The 16,050-nt window shown below is 40.1% G+C and overlaps 10 protein-coding genes and 2 long non-coding RNA genes across 13 annotated transcripts; 5 read left to right on the top strand and 7 right to left on the bottom strand.

Annotated features, from left to right (window-relative positions):
• The first annotated feature begins 37 nt into the window (after positions 1-37).
• On the top strand, positions 38-2,201 carry LOC145705478 (lysosomal protective protein-like). The gene is made up of 7 exons (XM_081786567.1): positions 38-175; positions 409-804; positions 849-1,048; positions 1,093-1,365; positions 1,413-1,610; positions 1,655-1,786; positions 1,830-2,201. The coding sequence occupies exons 1-7, from the start codon at positions 157-159 to the stop codon at positions 2,013-2,015; spliced, it is 1,404 nt and encodes a 467-aa protein (XP_081642693.1). The 5' UTR covers positions 38-156; the 3' UTR covers positions 2,016-2,201.
• A 523-nt stretch (positions 2,202-2,724) lies between these two features.
• Positions 2,725-3,507, bottom strand: LOC145695567 (uncharacterized). Its single transcript, XR_014133781.1, has 2 exons — positions 3,002-3,507; positions 2,725-2,958 (listed from the first exon to the last, which is right to left on the bottom strand). It is a non-coding gene; the product is annotated as an uncharacterized LOC145695567 (long non-coding RNA).
• A 543-nt stretch (positions 3,508-4,050) lies between these two features.
• Positions 4,051-5,910, bottom strand: LOC145711195 (E3 ubiquitin-protein ligase NRDP1-like). Of its 2 annotated transcripts, none has more exons than XM_081788927.1 (4): positions 5,645-5,910; positions 5,523-5,603; positions 4,944-5,481; positions 4,051-4,673 (listed from the first exon to the last, which is right to left on the bottom strand). In XM_081788927.1, the coding sequence occupies exons 1-3, from the start codon at positions 5,713-5,715 to the stop codon at positions 5,313-5,315; spliced, it is 321 nt and encodes a 106-aa protein (XP_081645053.1). In that variant the 5' UTR covers positions 5,716-5,910; the 3' UTR covers positions 4,051-4,673; positions 4,944-5,312. The 2 variants fall into 2 exon arrangements, with proteins under 2 accessions (XP_081645053.1, XP_081645054.1); XM_081788928.1 differs by having other exon boundaries at positions 4,057-4,536.
• A 162-nt stretch (positions 5,911-6,072) lies between these two features.
• On the bottom strand, positions 6,073-6,520 carry LOC145695308 (uncharacterized). Its single transcript, XM_081772307.1, has 2 exons — positions 6,303-6,520; positions 6,073-6,256 (listed from the first exon to the last, which is right to left on the bottom strand). Exons 1-2 carry the CDS (start codon positions 6,486-6,488, stop codon positions 6,095-6,097), a joined length of 348 nt encoding a protein of 115 aa, XP_081628433.1. The 5' UTR covers positions 6,489-6,520; the 3' UTR covers positions 6,073-6,094.
• A 163-nt stretch (positions 6,521-6,683) lies between these two features.
• LOC145702884 (uncharacterized) lies at positions 6,684-7,974 on the bottom strand. Its single transcript, XM_081780180.1, has 6 exons — positions 7,743-7,974; positions 7,639-7,700; positions 7,442-7,529; positions 7,103-7,401; positions 6,946-7,063; positions 6,684-6,886 (listed from the first exon to the last, which is right to left on the bottom strand). The coding sequence occupies exons 1-6, from the start codon at positions 7,900-7,902 to the stop codon at positions 6,711-6,713; spliced, it is 903 nt and encodes a 300-aa protein (XP_081636306.1). The 5' UTR covers positions 7,903-7,974; the 3' UTR covers positions 6,684-6,710.
• Positions 7,975-8,281: 307 nt separating this feature from the next.
• On the top strand, positions 8,282-9,071 carry LOC145705942 (arylsulfatase B-like). The gene is made up of 3 exons (XM_081783448.1): positions 8,282-8,457; positions 8,539-8,608; positions 8,650-9,071. The coding sequence occupies exons 2-3, from the start codon at positions 8,569-8,571 to the stop codon at positions 9,069-9,071; spliced, it is 462 nt and encodes a 153-aa protein (XP_081639574.1). The 5' UTR covers positions 8,282-8,457; positions 8,539-8,568.
• A 528-nt stretch (positions 9,072-9,599) lies between these two features.
• On the top strand, positions 9,600-10,300 carry LOC145705963 (arylsulfatase B-like). The gene is made up of 2 exons (XM_081783471.1): positions 9,600-10,016; positions 10,055-10,300. The coding sequence occupies exons 1-2, from the start codon at positions 9,690-9,692 to the stop codon at positions 10,298-10,300; spliced, it is 573 nt and encodes a 190-aa protein (XP_081639597.1). The 5' UTR covers positions 9,600-9,689.
• Positions 10,301-10,470: 170 nt separating this feature from the next.
• LOC145696760 (uncharacterized) lies at positions 10,471-11,212 on the top strand. The gene is made up of 2 exons (XM_081773849.1): positions 10,471-10,589; positions 10,628-11,212. The coding sequence occupies exons 1-2, from the start codon at positions 10,477-10,479 to the stop codon at positions 11,196-11,198; spliced, it is 684 nt and encodes a 227-aa protein (XP_081629975.1). The 5' UTR covers positions 10,471-10,476; the 3' UTR covers positions 11,199-11,212.
• Positions 11,213-11,254: 42 nt separating this feature from the next.
• LOC145696751 (uncharacterized) lies at positions 11,255-12,294 on the top strand. The gene is made up of 5 exons (XM_081773838.1): positions 11,255-11,383; positions 11,426-11,493; positions 11,565-11,752; positions 11,795-11,939; positions 11,998-12,294. The coding sequence occupies exons 1-5, from the start codon at positions 11,288-11,290 to the stop codon at positions 12,245-12,247; spliced, it is 747 nt and encodes a 248-aa protein (XP_081629964.1). The 5' UTR covers positions 11,255-11,287; the 3' UTR covers positions 12,248-12,294.
• LOC145696771 (uncharacterized) lies at positions 12,285-12,980 on the bottom strand. Its single transcript, XM_081773861.1, has 4 exons — positions 12,960-12,980; positions 12,639-12,827; positions 12,454-12,600; positions 12,285-12,413 (listed from the first exon to the last, which is right to left on the bottom strand). The coding sequence occupies exons 2-4, from the start codon at positions 12,716-12,718 to the stop codon at positions 12,308-12,310; spliced, it is 333 nt and encodes a 110-aa protein (XP_081629987.1). The 5' UTR covers positions 12,719-12,827; positions 12,960-12,980; the 3' UTR covers positions 12,285-12,307.
• Positions 12,981-14,832: 1,852 nt separating this feature from the next.
• On the bottom strand, positions 14,833-15,419 carry LOC145705994 (uncharacterized). The gene is made up of 3 exons (XM_081783505.1): positions 15,190-15,419; positions 15,043-15,146; positions 14,833-14,997 (listed from the first exon to the last, which is right to left on the bottom strand). Exons 1-3 carry the CDS (start codon positions 15,281-15,283, stop codon positions 14,833-14,835), a joined length of 363 nt encoding a protein of 120 aa, XP_081639631.1. The 5' UTR covers positions 15,284-15,419.
• Positions 15,420-15,501: 82 nt separating this feature from the next.
• Positions 15,502-15,957, bottom strand: LOC145711395 (uncharacterized). The gene is made up of 2 exons (XR_014135176.1): positions 15,770-15,957; positions 15,502-15,729 (listed from the first exon to the last, which is right to left on the bottom strand). It is a non-coding gene; the product is annotated as an uncharacterized LOC145711395 (long non-coding RNA).
• Positions 15,958-16,050: the final 93 nt, after the last annotated feature.

Below are 16,050 nucleotides of genomic sequence, written 5' to 3' on the forward strand. Positions count from 1 at the left end.
ATTCTTCAAGAGCATCTTTTTTCTGCCAACGCAATCGCGTTGCTTTATTGCTATTTTTTAGATACTTGGTGTGAAAATACGCTTTTTCTCCTGCTGGCGTGATTTTTATTTGGCCATTTTCGGAATCATCAATTCGAGAATAAGAGAAACGGGAAAATGAAGCTTTTTGCATTTGGTGAGTATTCTTTGATAACAAAAATATTGAATAGATTAAGAGTCAAAATTCTGAAGATCAATTGATAAAAAATAAGGGGGTCAATACCTTAATTTTTAGGGAAATAGAGGAACAGGAAATCAAGGATTTTAACACTCCTTAGGGTTAGATGCTTATCTTGTCAAGATTAACAGATGATTAAATAGTCGAGTTACCTCTTATTTAATAAATTGAATGACGAATTTTTCTTTCAGCCGCTTCGGCTTCGGCCTTCGTCGCCAACAATGTCGTGGAGATGGAGCACCACCACTCGAAAAAGCTCACTACAGCTGCTGACGCCGATAAGATCACCTCCCTCCCCGGCCTTGACAGCCTCCCCGACTTCGACATGTATTCCGGCTACTTGTCTGTCACCGATACGAAAAAACTGCACTACTGGTTCGTCGAATCTCAGGGTAATCCAGCCACCGATCCCGTCGTTCTCTGGCTCAACGGCGGCCCTGGCTGCTCTTCCATGGAAGGCTTCTTTGCCGAGCATGGTCCTCTTCATCTCAACGACGACGAAACGATTTCGATGAATCCCTGGGCGTGGAATATGAACGCGAACATGATTTACATGGAAGCACCCATTGGAGTTGGATTCAGCAAAGGTAAAGCAAGGAGAAATTATTCTTCGACATCATTATTCTCTCAGGATCTGCGGAGGACATGAAGCACATTTCTGACGACACCACATCTTCTGACAACCGAGACGCGTTGAAAGTCTTTTTCAAGAAGTTCCCACAGTACCTCCCCAACGGACTTTACGTCTCCGGTGAATCCTACGCTGGTATCTACGTTCCAACTCTCATTTCCAAGATCGTCGATGATGATGTTCTCAGCCCTCATTTCAAGGTACACCCCGTTTCTCCTTCTTATCTTTTCCTCATGTCCTTTAGGGAGCTGCTATCGGAAACGGTCTCTACTCTTGGGAAAAGAACCAGCAGTCGATCGTCTACTTTGCCAAGTATCACGGACTCATCTCCACAGCCAACTGGGCTTCTCTCGTCAAAAACTGCTGCACCAACGGCGACGAGTCCAAGTGCGATTTCTTCAACTACCCCAATGACTCGTGCAAGAACGACGTCGAAAGCGTTGTCAATCTCACCTGGTCCGGCGGCCTCGATGTCTACAATCTCTACGCTGAATGCGCTGGCGGCATTTCCAAACAGGTAAATCGTCTTTCCCTTTCTCCCGTATTTTCAACCTCTCATTCAAGAAAACAATGGAAAACATCCTCTCCAAGTCGACTTTGAACATGTCGTTCACTCCTCGCTTCGATGGTCCACCATGCACCGACGACAACGCACTTGAGAACTACTTCAACACCGCTGCCGTCAAATCCGCCCTCCATGTTGACTCTGACATCAACTGGGTCCTTTGCGCTGAAGATCTGGACTACCAAACAACTGTCCAGGTATATCTTGTTTCCGATTCTTCTTTTATCAAGATTTTTCTTAGGATGTGTCTCAATACATCGAACACGCAATGAACACCGTTCCAGACAGCAGAATCATGCTCTACGCCGGTGACGTCGACATGGCCTGCAACTTCCTCGGTGGTGAAATGTTCGCTGATGCTCTCAACCTCCCTGTAAGATCATTGATCTTCTATCAATTTCTTATTCTGTTTGTAGCTCGAGGAGAAGTACAGCGAATGGACCTACATCGCCGCCGACAAGACCAAACAAGTGGGCGGTTGGTACAAAAAATTCCACCGACTCTCGTGGGTCACGGTCAAGGGCGCCGGCCACATGGTCCCCACCGACAAGCCCATCCCCGCCTATGACATGTTCCAGGCCTTCCTCAACGGCGACCTGTAAAGGGTCTTTCGAAGGCGAATCTTCCTTCTTTACAGTTCTTCATCGAACGGTTGAATAGACCGCATTTATGCCCTACAATCTTACTTGTCCTTTCTCTTGTCTCTTTCAAGGAAATTGATCTTTCATTTCTTTTCTTTTTCTGAATTCAACGATTCTGAATTATCAAATAAACTCTTCATGGAAAATGCTATCTCATATCCCGTCAATTCATTTTTCAAGAATCAAAATGAGTCAAGTTTTTTCTTCATCCAAATTATTAATTCAAAAGTCAACTACTGTCTATAAATCGACAGATTATTCAATAAACGCACCTTGAAGCGTAAACTTTTGAACTCATAAAACTACTTGCTCTCCTATTTTTTCACAAACGAGTCGAAATATGAGCAGAGCAAATCCTCCTCCAAAGCAGTCGCTTTCTTATCCAGAGATGGATATTCGCTTTTTAAATAAAAGCGAGTTTCCAGAGTTTTTTGATCATAAGAATGAAAACGAGATGAAAAACTATCAGCTTTTATTTGTAATTGCATTCATTCTCACGGCCGCTTTTAGCATCTGGGTCAGTGTCTCCAAGAAAAGAGATAAAAAAGGGAAAAATTGATGGTTGACCCAGTAAAAGATCTACAAACTCGAGCTCGAGCAAAAACGCACTGCGGAGCAGCTAGTATTTTGCGACGCTGGAAAAGCTCCAGTCTCAAGGTATCGGAAGAAATTAAAACGACAATGCACGCTAGAATCAGCGGCCGAATACAAAAATGGAAACACGATCACGAAACTGTAAACAAATAAAGCTCTCTTTTCCTTTTTACTTAACTGTACAGAAATTTGTAAGGCACACATTAAAGTTGTTGATTAGTCTTCTGAGGAGAAATCGAAAAAAGACCATCTTCAAACATCATACGCTGTATTTTCTGCATCATATCGAAAGCATGAACATATGTTCCATCTAAAATGAGCAATGGACTCTAGTTTCAAGTAATAGTTTTAACCTCTTTTGGTGATCGTCTTGTTAAACCACTTCTTTGTGTGGAGATGTTCTTTCGCGCTGCCGATCGGATAAGCTCGAGGATGACTTTCGTGAACTCTCACGTTGTTTTCATTCTGTATTTCTAAGTCTTCATGATGCTCTTCATATTCTCGGTCCTCGATATAGTTTTTGCCACTTTCAAGAAGTTGAACATCAAAAAGCATCTTTTCAGACTCCTCGATTTTAAACGGAAAAGAAGCCATCTTTGTTGTGGACGAGGATGCAAATGATGTTGTTGATGTGGATGCTTTCGATGAAATCGTTGTTGAAGTCGACGTTGACTTTGAGGTGGTTGTTGATGTTGTGATTGTCGATGTCGTTGATGTTGACGTTGAGGTTTTCGTTGACGTTGTCGTTGACATTGTCGTTGACGTGGTCGTTGACGTGGTCGTGGGCGTTGACGTTTTTGTTGTCGACTTTGTCAATGGCAAGATCTTTTTGATCTTCCACTTGCATCCTGTAAAAACATTAAAAGGCCCTACATTCGTATGGCAGTTGCAAGTTCTTTTCAAGGCTTATTGTTTTTTCAACTAAATTGAGAAAATCACGCCGAAGCCCGTTCCTTTCATATTCTTGAGTTTCTGAATCGCGGAAATTTTTCGCAAAAACCGTGCATTTTGAAAACTCAGAAAGGCCGTCTGGACAGTTCCATCCGCCACAATTCCGAGAAGAAACGCCATCCTTACAGTAGAAAGCCGTTTTGTCTTCGCACTGGTCACGTGACTCGACGAAGAGTGCGAAGTTGTGGTCGGCCGATTCTGGTGATTTTTCGTCTCCTCGAGCTAAAAATATTATTTTTTGGGATCGAAAAAGGACGGTTCTAGCTTTTCAACGAGAAGAAAACTTACTTGATTTTAGGTAAAACACGAAAGTGGGTAAATACAGCATTTTTCTCATCATCATCTGTCTTGGCGAATTTTATTGCGATAAGCTTGAGTAAAAATCTTTCTCTATAGTTTTTTCCGCCAGAACTGGTTTTGATGAAAAAAGTAAAATGAATAAAAAATCGTTTTGCGCCGTAATTTAAATTGACCAGCGATGTTTACGTGAAAACCACGGAAAGTATAAAAAATTCAAGTGAAATATTCAAATAATACGGATCAGCGGTGAGGTTCACAAAAAAACACTAAACAAAAATCGGAAATTATACTTTTTCTTTCTAAAAAATTATTTCCTGCTGGAATATTCAAAGCGGATAAAAGCAAAGATAACGACTTTCTTTAAGATTTATTTTTGTTTTCAATTTACAATTTTCAAAAATTTTTTGTTGAAGAAAATAATTTACAGTAGGAATCCGTTTTTGAGTTTAATTTTCCGAAAAGTGCGATCCATCATCGCTCTCCACCCCTTCCATTATTTCGTTGATTTCGTTGATTTCGTCTCTATGTCTTAGCCCGTACAGTCGGGGATAGTTGTTTTCGTCATATTCCTGGTTGAAGTTTTCGTGAATTCTCATGGCATTTCTTGCTTCTTCGATGAGTTGTTCCCCCTCGCCCCCTGGAAATTCATGTTTTAGCTACACGCTGTAACTACTGTTTTGCAGCACTAGAATCAACATCGAGGGATAAGATTGACTGATGGACAGCAGGGTTCTGAGTGAAGCTCGCAACGCGCGCATGACCAGGAAAGAACCCCTATTTTATTATTATTTTATCAAATAAGAATTCAGAATCTAAATTTTATGGGGGATGAAATGAATTTTTGGGGTGGCGTCTGGAACTGACAAATTTCGCGTGGGCGGCTTCTTGGCTTCTTATTGGCCGGTTTGCCGAATCCAGTCTTCTGATTGGTTGAAAATTTTCACGCAAATTTGTCGAAATTTTTTGTCGGTTCCAGACACATCCCCAAATTTTTACATAAATTTCATGATAAGAGGTGATTTCTTGATGATTTGAAGTACTTACAGTCACTGTCATCGTCTTCATCTCTTCCCCACCCGCCTTGGTGCCGTCTAGGGCTTATTGATCGTCTTCCTCGTCCATAGATTCTTTCATTTATTCTCATTCTCTCAATTTTCTGACCAGAATTTTCAACCACCCCATATTCGAATAAGCAAAGTAATAGTTGAAAATCCTTTCCTGTGCTTGTTTTTTGATCATTTCATCTTTTAATTTTATTTTGTTCTGTAAGTATCCAACGCATTCAGAATGGTGGTTTTCTAGTTCTTTTCGCATAATCGTTATTTCGCAGAATTCGCACTTCACTTCCGCGACGCATTCATTTTGGTGCTTTTTTGTGCTCATTTTTTATTCATGGCAAAGTCGTTTGAAAGGTCATTTTTGAGCACCTTCCTTATCTCTGAATTCATATGTTACTGGATGTTTGCAGGCTTCGAATTTGCAAGAAATCGTCAGTCCATTTAGGGCGGCGAGGAAAAATTTTGAAGGGGGGAGGAATCGGGATTCGCAAAGATGGGCTTTACAGACTGGGCAATCGGATGATCTAGAATTGATTAAAAATGGGAGAAAAAAAATTGCTCCCACCTTTCGAGCGATTTTTTGAGGCAATATTCGCAGAAAATTTGACGACAACAAGGAGTTTCTTTAGGATCTCCAATTATTGACCTGAAATTTAAGTAATCCTTATTTCAAAGAAAAATTCTTACATGCAAAGAGGGCAGAGAAAATCTTCTTCTGTCTGACTCTTGAAGCCTAAAACTTGACCTTCCACGGGCATTTTTTCGATTTTTCTCTGTTTTTTCTTGTTTTTTTCGTTGAAATTTTTGAAAAAGAATAAAAATGAAAAAAGAGCTTCTCTCAGTCTCGATACGATACGAGTTCAAACAATTAGTCACTCTTTGTCTAAGCAACCAAAAAATGGCGACGATGGTTTATTTTTATAGCGCGAAGGGAAAAATCGCCAACTGGGTCAGTCACGGTAGTTTTGTTGAAGATTGAGAGGAGGATAAAAAATGGGGGTGAATGGGCGTTTTTGAATTTGACCTGATTGATTTGGCTTGATAACCGTTTTGAAAAGACAAGCAAAAACAAAATCATTTGCATTAGAATTTTTAGCATTTTATTCGTTGGGAAATCAAGTCAGGAAACTGTCAAAGTTAGTTGCAGTCATTATTTTCGTAAATTTTTCTGTTGTAATTTGCTTGAACTTGCATCGAAGTCGAAATGGACTGGCAGTCGTCATCATCGTCTTCTTCTCTCGTCCAGCCAAGATAAGGCCACTCGTAGATTCTTTCGTTGATTCTCAATCGTTCGATTTTCTGTGAAGAATTTTAACTCATCAAGTTTTCTTTTTCAATTCCTTACCTCTGCTTGCGGCTTTTTTATCTCATCTTTCATTCCGGATTCGATGACTTTTTGTCCAAGAGAGTCTTCAAGTTGTTTTATTTTTAACTCTTGGTTCTCAATTTTTTCTTCAAGTTTCTCAGTACATTTTCTATAATCAAGAAGTTGAATTTCTGCATCAGACACTTTCGATAGTATCATTCTCATATCATCTTTCAATTTATTGACTTCTGCTTTTAATTCTGTTTCGTCTGACATCGAAAAATTTTAGCTTCGATTGTCTCTCGCGATTTCTTCTGTAAGCTGTCGAAATAGTTAATATTCAACAAGCCATCGATATTGAAAATCATAACCATCGTATCGAGCATAAAATTCTAATAAATTCAAAAAAATGCCTCATTCTTCAGATTCAGTCTAACCATCGTTTTATTAAAGAATAGTCACGTGGAATCGATAGTTAAATGCACAGTCGGGAAAATCAGTCGGCAGAATCAATTGAATGTAGTGCCCATCTGAATTCGTCTCTTTCCAGTCGTATTCCTTTTGGACAAATCCGGCGTAAGCATCGATCACGAAGCATTTTGCCTTGAATCGTACATATTTTCCTAAACAACGATTTGAAGCCTCTTTTCTCTGTGACGCTCTTATTCTTGATAAACCTTACCTTTGTGGAAGATGGAAATGTGAGTGGTCCATTGAGGCAATAAAGTTCGCTCTTCCTTCTCATTCGTAATTATCATCATTGATTCTCCAACTTCTAGAATATTCGCCGAATGCCCTCCCTATAAAACCTGTCAGCAAATTTTCTTTGTTTATCAAACCTTGATTGTGAAATCCTTCAATCCATTGTCCATCGCCTGCAAAATGAGCGCCATGCAGCTCCGATCAAATGGCTTCTTTCCTCCATGAGTCGGGCTGGCGTCGATTTCGTTGAAATGGCCAAGGCAGCCTTTGTCCTGGAGAATTTCTATTTGCTTCTTGTGGAGGCCAAAAGAATCGGTGATTTCTTGATTGGTCCGGGTTGAAGATGAAGTTCTACCTGGTCTTTGGGTTTGATCCGAATGAAGAGCCATTTCTGAGAGTTGCCGGAGAAATTGGGCTTGCGGGTCATCAGCTCGATCTGATAAAGATTTTATTTTCTGTCTAAAAGCTGATCTTACTATTTTGTTGATTTTGCATTCCTCGTTTGAGTTGCTCAAGTTCATTTTTGAGCCATCTGACTTCATTTTCTAGTGCTATTACTCGTTGCTGTGATCAATTTTTTCAACCCTTACCCAATCATAACCCTACCCTTACCCTCAACCTTACCGGAACCCAAGCTAACCCTAACGAAATTTTAATATTGAAAAATATTTTCCTGAAGGACATCATTTCTCTGAGACTGATCGTGATATCCGGAATCCGAAAGATTTCCCTGCCCTAAAATCTCTTCTTATTTCTCTTTATTGCTGTTTTTCATACCTGGCTCGTACCAGTACCGACTGTCGTTGTAAGACATAATGCTTGAAAAAGTAAGAAATTTGTTTTTCAATTCTTGATCCTGCTCAGTTCGTATATTTGAACAAGTTAAATATTGAACTATGATGCCATTTTCCCTTGTGAAAATTAAGATTTTCAGCATCTTTCAAAAAATATTTTGTTATAAAAATGATGAATGATGAATGCTCTTGAAAGTAAATTACAGAGCCGTCGGAATTTTAAATAACCCGACGCTTTTTTTTCGCGAGCTCCCAAATATGACTCCACAAGCCCCTAAGCCGTCTTTATTATCTCCCCATCACCGCCACCGGGACAGAAATATAACTACAAAAAGAGAGGTTGATAAAAATAGATCCTCAGAATTTCGAGTGGCAAGGGAAAATAAATGCGTTGAATGAAGAACTTGATTTTTCTTTTTCTTTCGATAATTATAAGAGATTGCTGCGGGCATGGAAGTTTTGAGAAGAAACCACATGTGATTTTTATAATGATTGACGATTTGGGATATGATGACTTAGGGAGCTGTGCTCAAATTTTTCATAGGGCTAGGGTTAGGATAAGGGTTAGGTTTTCATCTACCCTAGCCAGTGAATGTGTTTTTTGAGCCGAAAAAGGATACGTCAATCCTGATATCAAGAGCCCAAATATCGATTTTTTGGCAAAAGATGCTCTTCATTTGGAAAAGTACTACAATCAGGTTTGCAGATAAAAAAATCCCCTGAGCTAGTGTCCGAGAAGCAGGTTAAAAAGAGTCCTCCCCGGAAAAAATTATTTTTAGCCGTCTTGTACCCCTTCAAGGGCAGCTTTTATGACCGGCCGATACAACATTCGCTACGGCCTTCAGTCCGGTAATCCATTTTCGTCAAAATTCCGTCAAAACCCTATTCAGGCGTGATCAAGCCCGACGAGCCAGAAGCCATCCCTCTTTCTGAAACTCTCCTGCCCAAAGCTTTCAAAGAATGTGGTTACAATACCTCGATGCATGGAAAATGGCACTTAGGATTTTACACGAAAGAGCATTGCCCGCAAAACAGGGGTTTCGACCGTTTCTTTGGCTTCTATCTCGGCTCACAGGACTATTTCTACCACGATTCGGGAAATGATCGAGGCGAGAGTGACGGACCCTCGCAGCATATCGGAAAAAGAAATGAAAAACAATTTCGACCGTCTGGCTACGATTTTCGGGAAGCATACAGTAATGGGACGGAAAAAGTCAGATTTGATCTGAATGGGACTTACTCGACAAAAGCTATCGCGGAAGACTTTATCGCGAAATTGGATGATTATGATCCCCAGGGTGGTTTTCAATGACATTTTTTTTCATCAAAATTTCAAGAAAGAAATGTCATTTTGACCAGAGTAGACCCCACTTTTCGAATTTCTCTCCTTCCAAGATGTCCATGGTCCCCTCCAATGGCTTCACGAGTATTCATCCCTTTTTGAAGAAAAAGACTGGACCCATAATCGCAAAATTATGTCGCGAAAAATAGCGATCGTTGATCATTACATTGGAAAAATCGTCGCTGCTTTGAAAGAAAAAGGATTTTGGTCGAATACCATTTTGGTCGTCACTTCTGATAACGGCGGGCAGACGAAAGAAGGAGCGTCGAACTGGCCCCTCCGTGGGAGCAAAGGGAATGTCTTTGAAGGAGGGATAAAAGCAAGAGCGTTTATTCACAGTCCGATTTTGCCGAAAAAGTTGGTGGGAAAAAACTTTCCGTATGTGATGCACGTGACTGATTGGTACCCGACTCTGCTGAGATTTTCAGGATGTTCAGGAAGAGTTCTCCATTTCTTCTTTTTCTTTCCGTATTTTTCAACCAATCAGAACTCTGAAAAGTTCCCGATAAAACCCTCCCACTTGATGGCGCTGCTCAAGATATTTTCCACCTCGAGCCGAAGCTCAAAAGATCTCACATCCTCCACTTCATGGACCCCCTCAAAGTCGAACGAAGAGATGTTGATGTGAGACCATTTCAAGTTCTGAAAAACAGGACCTTCGATGTGACCGTCAAGGCCGCGATCAGATCTGAAAGTTGGAAGCTGATCACGGGCCGCCCTTGTCACTCGGGCTGCTCGTTTTCCGGGGAAAAGAATGAGAAATACATCATGGAAAGAAAGCCGCTGGAGGAGGTGGAGCCCGATAAACTTGTCCGTCTGTACGATATGGAGAATGATCCTTTCGAAAACCATGATGTTTCTGACTTCCATCCCGAGCTTGTTGATAAGTTTCTGCTAAAACTTGCTGATTATTACGTAAGATCTTCTTTCCTCCATCTCTCTATCGATTCTAGGACGATCAAACAAAGCCTCAGCATGAAAACCCCGACGAAAACGCCAACCCAAAAGATGGCGTCTGGCGTCCTTGGCGACAAAACGACCACTTTGTCTATCAACCATTTGTAGGGACGAAACAGCAGGCAAACTACATGAAAGGAACGAAAAGCTACAAAGAAAATTTTATCAGTAATTCTGCAGATTCCTTCAAGATTTATGCCGATAAACTTGATCATTTTGAAATTATCTCTGATGATGCCTAAAAAATAAATTGGCAGATAAATTTTCTATTGCGAAATCTTCTCACTCGAATTTATGCGTATCTTTTTCGTAAAAATGTTACCTAATTATTACGATTGACAGGTAAAATCATGAGAGTTCGCCATACGCTTCCTGTTCAGAAGAATTCATTGCTATTTTTTCTGTCAGAAAAATCACCATGAAAATTTTTTTTCCACTCGCGATTTCTGCATCGGCTCTTCCTCAGGCAAGAAATTTTGAGCTTGCCAAATGTCTTGATTCTTGTGATTGGTTCGATTCAAAATGTCAACGGTAAGATAGTTTTCCCCCAAATACTTCTGCATTTTCAGTGAATGCTTTGGTTGGGAAAAACCTGAATTTGAGCTGGCCCAATGTCTGAACGAGTGCAAATGGTACGACTACAAGTGCCAATGGGCTTGCTTTGGATGGGGAGAAGAAACAACAACAAGTTCTCCAACAACGACTAGGCCGACAAGAACCACGACGACGAAAACATCAAGAACTACAACGACTCCAGCAACGACTACTCGTTCAACTACAACTCGTTCAACGACAACTCGAGCGACCACGACTCGAACGACGACAACAGCTTCAACGATCATGACATCAACTGCGCAATCAACAACAACAAAGGCATCCACAACAACTTCCACACCAGCGGCGACATCATCAACTACATCAACAACAACAAGAACAACAACAACGACAACTACAAAGGAAACAACAACAAGTGCCTCTGGAAAATGCGAAGATGGAATCTACCCTAACGAAAACGACTGCTCGAAGTTCTACCAATGCTCCAACGGAATCCAATGGCCTGACCAAGATTGCCCCCCTGGACTGCTTTTCAACCCTGAAGTTCTTGTCTGTGATTTCCCTCAGAATGTCATTTGCGAATAAAATCTCTAGTCGGTCTTGATGTTGATTTTTTCTAGATATCGAACAACAATAGAAAGGAATTTTCAGTAAATAATCAGTTTGAGCAAAAAATGTTCGGCAAAAAGAAAGAGACGATTCCAGACCCCTCCGGCATGATAGTCAACCCTCAAAATGTAGAACCCGGTCAAATTCAGGGTTTCCAAGTGGTAAGAGAAAAGTTTGAGAGAATAGGTTCTCAGAGATTATAGATTGATGTTGATGCGACTGTTCCAACAACGGGATTTTTCGAATTCAATAGCTGTGGAAAAGCAACTCTAGGAAAGTTTCTTTCTATTGGCAATTCGTTCTTTGGTCCGCATTCTAGAGCGACTAGAAGAAACTTAAGAAAGCCGCGCCTTTTTGGTCCTTCATTATGGATTTTCAGCGGCTTGGGACAATGATTTATCTTCTTATTAAACCTGGATATGAATTTGCAAAATCTACTGAATGGCTTTCCTGGGTTATTCTTCATCTTGTTCTGCGGCTCGTCGTTATGTATTTTAAAACACCAACGATCGGGCTTGTTAGTTGGAAAGGTAAAAAAAGAGGAAAGAGAGGAGATTTGTATGCAATTTTAGCTGCAACCGGCGATGAGGGACTAGTAACGGTCGATTTTCATTCGAAAAAGATAAAAGAAGCTGGTGGAAAAATGCAATTCGCAGCGGCAGCGAATTGGCTACTGATGTTTCTGGGCCAGGCTGTGTTCTTTTTGGTCGCATACGGGTAATTTCTTCTGTTTCTAGACTCTAGAATCTAGAGGCTTGTCAACTTATTATTTTAGCGATTTCACGATTTTTCCAACAATCTTCGTCGTAACAATTCTTATCGATATCTACTTGCACATGTGCGAAGTTCGCGCCGCCGCGTTTATGAAGAACAAGGGCCAGCATTGGAGAAATGGCTGCTCAGCTCTTTTCTGTGGAATCGACAATCAAATCGACCCGGACACTGTTGTTCCCCTCGACGACCCGCGAATTCAAGATGCTCTTTCTCAGCGAAATCAAGGAGGAGTACATCCTGTTACTGTTTAAACACTCAATATTTTTCGTATTTAATTTAATAAGCAAATTTTGCGATAAAAAAACTGTCTTTTATTGGACATAAAAAAGAATCACTGAAAGCAGGGATAATGTCAGGCTCAAAGTTCTAGCTGAGTCTTCGCTGTTGTCATCTTCAGATTGATGCTCTTTGCATTTTCTAGAGATATAATGAAGATCGAAAATTTCTATTTCTCAACTTGTTCTCGAGATATCGGACAAGAGTCTCAGGAAAATCACTAAAGAATTCATCCACATCGAGATTTATAAGCTGCTCGTACTCGTTTTCCGCGGAGAACTTGTAGTCGAACAGTAGATTGTCATTTTTGAAAGTGTACGGGTGCACCCTAAATTGCTCATTGACGAAATCGATTCCGATGATTACCCGATATTATGATCGTGCGCCGCTTGAATGAGATTTGAAACGTAAGAAATATGATTGTCCGCTGATTTTCCAACAATCATAGTTTTATCTGGCCCCACTCCGTAAATATTCAGCTTGTCCAGCTCCTCCCAAAATTTCCACTCAGTCCAGTCGAAGGTCGAAAAATCATCAGGTCGATATCCAGGAAGGCTAAAAACTGATGAAAACAGTCAAAAAGACACTTTTTCATACATTGTTGATGATTTGAAGAGATAAATCAAAAATTAGAGTTTGAAATTATTTGTCGGTTTCCGGACAATAAAATGAAAATGAACAACTTACATATTTGCTCTATTGAACAAGTAAACCTTCGACAAGTTTAAAAGAATCATAAAAAAATCATTATAAGGCTTAATTTCAAACTCATTTCAATGGCAGATCCGTCAGGTTTCTCATTTGATTCAGCGACTCCCAGCTAAAAGACTGAACGAAGCAGGGATCCGTCGGCTTCGTGTATCCTTTTTCGATCAGAACTTCGACTATTGCTTCTTCCATGTCGTAACGAGTCCAATCAATATTTGTCTCGAACCAGTCAGGCTTTTTTGTCTCTGGATAAATTCCGATTGTTCGATTTGCTGATTTCGCGATTTGAACATATTCGTCGAAGGATACGACATTGTATTTGAAGTTGTACTGAAAAATAACCCTTTGAACCAAGGACTGGTCATACCTGCTGATCACGTGAGCTAATTGCCTTGACTTTTAGGGATGTAAGTTCTTCAAAAGTAAAGTCAATGGAAAACCAGTCGGTTTTCGTGCCAATTTTTCGCCTTCGATCTTTAAATTCTGGTCGATCAGCAACATCCGTGACGGAACTTTTCGGAATTTTCGAACATTTTTTTCAAGATTTTTTAAAGAAAATTTTGAGGTTGTTCCTTAAAAATTCATCGTGGAGGCAAACAAATTTCAAGTCCTTCGAAACCGCCAAATCGCATTCAATAACATCTGCTCCTTGTTCAATCGCCGTTTCGTAGCTCCCTCTTGTATGCGCTGGATAAATTCCAGAAGCTCCTCGATGCGCCACAATCAGCGGCCTCCCATTTTCGATTCCGTCGATTCCGTGGTCCCAGGCGTACTCGCACGAAACGAGCCCGAATAGGAAGAGATTGAGCATTTCTCTGGTTTGATCTTAATCAGGAGAGAAAAAAGGGGCAAGGCTGGTCATAAAAGAATGCAAATTTGACTTGCCCCACTTTGCAAATAAGTTCTTATTGAACGAGATTCAAGTACTTTTCATCTTTTGAGCTTTTCAAACAAAATCAAAATTCGGAAAAACTGTTTTTTTTTTCAAAAAATCAACAACTACAAATATGAAAATACGATATTTTATTGAAAAACAGATAAATGCAAAGAAAAAAAATTAAAATTTCATCAATTGTCTTGGCCAGAATGCGCAGAATTTCGTTTTTCATAAATGTTGAAGTTTTCGTTGAACTTGAGTTTTGTCGGTTTTGGAGAGCCGCTTTGATAATTGCTTGAATTGGGCTTTCTAACTGATAGAAGAAAGGCTTTTTCTACTTGTCAGAAAAAAGCCGGTCCTGTTTTCATATCCAGCTGCCCAGCCAGTTGGTTTCTTTGAGAGCTCGTTTTTATGAAGATTTGAGACTTTTGATCGGATAAAAAATGCTCAGAAAAAACCATAAAAAATTCTTGATTCTAATCCGATGACTGCATCGTGTCTTTTTAGCATCTTCGAAGCCCAAAGCGACACTGCAAAAGCAACATATAATTTTCCCGCGGTAAAGAAAAACGCGCCAAAGGATCGGGGCAAAAGATCTCCAAGCATAATCGACAGAATTTCGTGAACTCCGCTTTTTTCTCGGTAAAATTCATAAGCTGCGAGGACGTTGTTGTAAAGACACTTGATGATGCTGCAGTTGAAAATGCACCACGAGTCTCTGTTTTCGGATTTTTTAGTCGAAAGAAGAAATTCTACATTTTTCGTCTGAAAATCCGCTCCTGGAAATCGGAAAGACGTAAACGACGAATGCGAGGCAAACAAGAAAGAGGATGGACCTGAGAACCTGCGGCAGAAAACTTGAAAAAGAATCGAAATTCTTCGCTTTTGCCATTTTTGTCTTTGATGAAAAATAAACTGATCCGCAGTGCTTTTTGTTTTTTGGTCAATGAAGTTGTTCTAGAGATTGATTTTTCTTTAATTTTGATTTTGCAGAGATTCATAGTAAGCAATTGTTTCTTTCGAAAACTCTTCTTTCCATCCATTTGTAGTTCCTGAGCGAAAAATGACGTCTTCGTCGAATTTCATCCCTTTCCTGTCGGCTGCTGTTTTTCGTGTTTCGCGCGCTTTTTGAATACCGCTCTAGAAGAAATATTTTTTACTTGAATCGAGATGTTAATTAATCACCTTTTCGGCAATTTCGGACACGTCAGAATTTTTGATTTCAAGGAAATCCAACAGTCTTGCTATTTCTTTTTCTTTATCCGCCATGACATCCTCAAATTTAAAAACTAGAAAAAAGTCTTTTTCAAAAATCGCTAAAATAGAACTAACATTCAATTTTGAGTTGAGGATGTTGCTTCGCAAATCGTTTCCATTGTTGATTGTAGTCCTCTGGGTGGCCGATGTAGTTTTTTCCGTCGAACATGAATCGAGCAAATTTGTTGATGTCTTCGTCAATTTGGTTTTGTTTTATGTACGCTTCGAGGAAAGGAAGTTTTTTGAAGAAATGAAAAGCGGAGACGGCAATAGCTGGAGTATTTCGCTCGACAAAGATGATTTTTCCCTTGAAAATGAGTTAATTTTTTCGTTCAGAATCAAGGGTTAGGGTTTGAATTAAGGCTTATTTCTATGAAAATAACTCTTCCTTGTGCCCAAGCGGAAAATTTCCCGGGTGAACATGGCAATGTGTCGTATGAACAAGATCAGGGTTTCGACGAATCGCAGCAATTTGCTCGTCCAAAGCAGCAACATTTGGTGTAAACTCCATTGGAAAAAAGAAGACTTTATCATTTGGCAAAAGCGCTTCCAACCTCGTTACCCCGATTGCGTCCAAAATCGACATCATCAAATGACACCCCGATTTCGGAAAACCTAAAAAACGCTGAAAAATGGTTACGCTTGCTTTTTTAACCTAACACCGTCACAGAGTTTTCAGGAAATTCAGTATTCTTGAGCTTTTCCATGCCTTCTCTTGTCGCTGTTGCTGAGAGAAAAAGGTCTCCATTGGACTCAAAAATTTCTCCAGAAGCAAGTTCTTTTTCGTAAAATTTTTTTCTCGCTTCGAAATCCAGCCGCATTTTTTTACACTTTTCTCTTCAGTTTGAATAAAGATACAAAGAGCACTTTTATTTGTCGGCAAATATTGCTGCCCTGGGCGTTTTTTTTCAAGCGCCATAAAATTAGAAAAGACAA

The sequence above is a fragment of the Oikopleura dioica genome, chromosome 1 (genome assembly GCF_907165135.1).
Source record: "Oikopleura dioica chromosome 1, OKI2018_I68_1.0, whole genome shotgun sequence".
Classification (NCBI taxonomy): domain Eukaryota; kingdom Metazoa; phylum Chordata; class Appendicularia; order Copelata; family Oikopleuridae; genus Oikopleura; species Oikopleura dioica.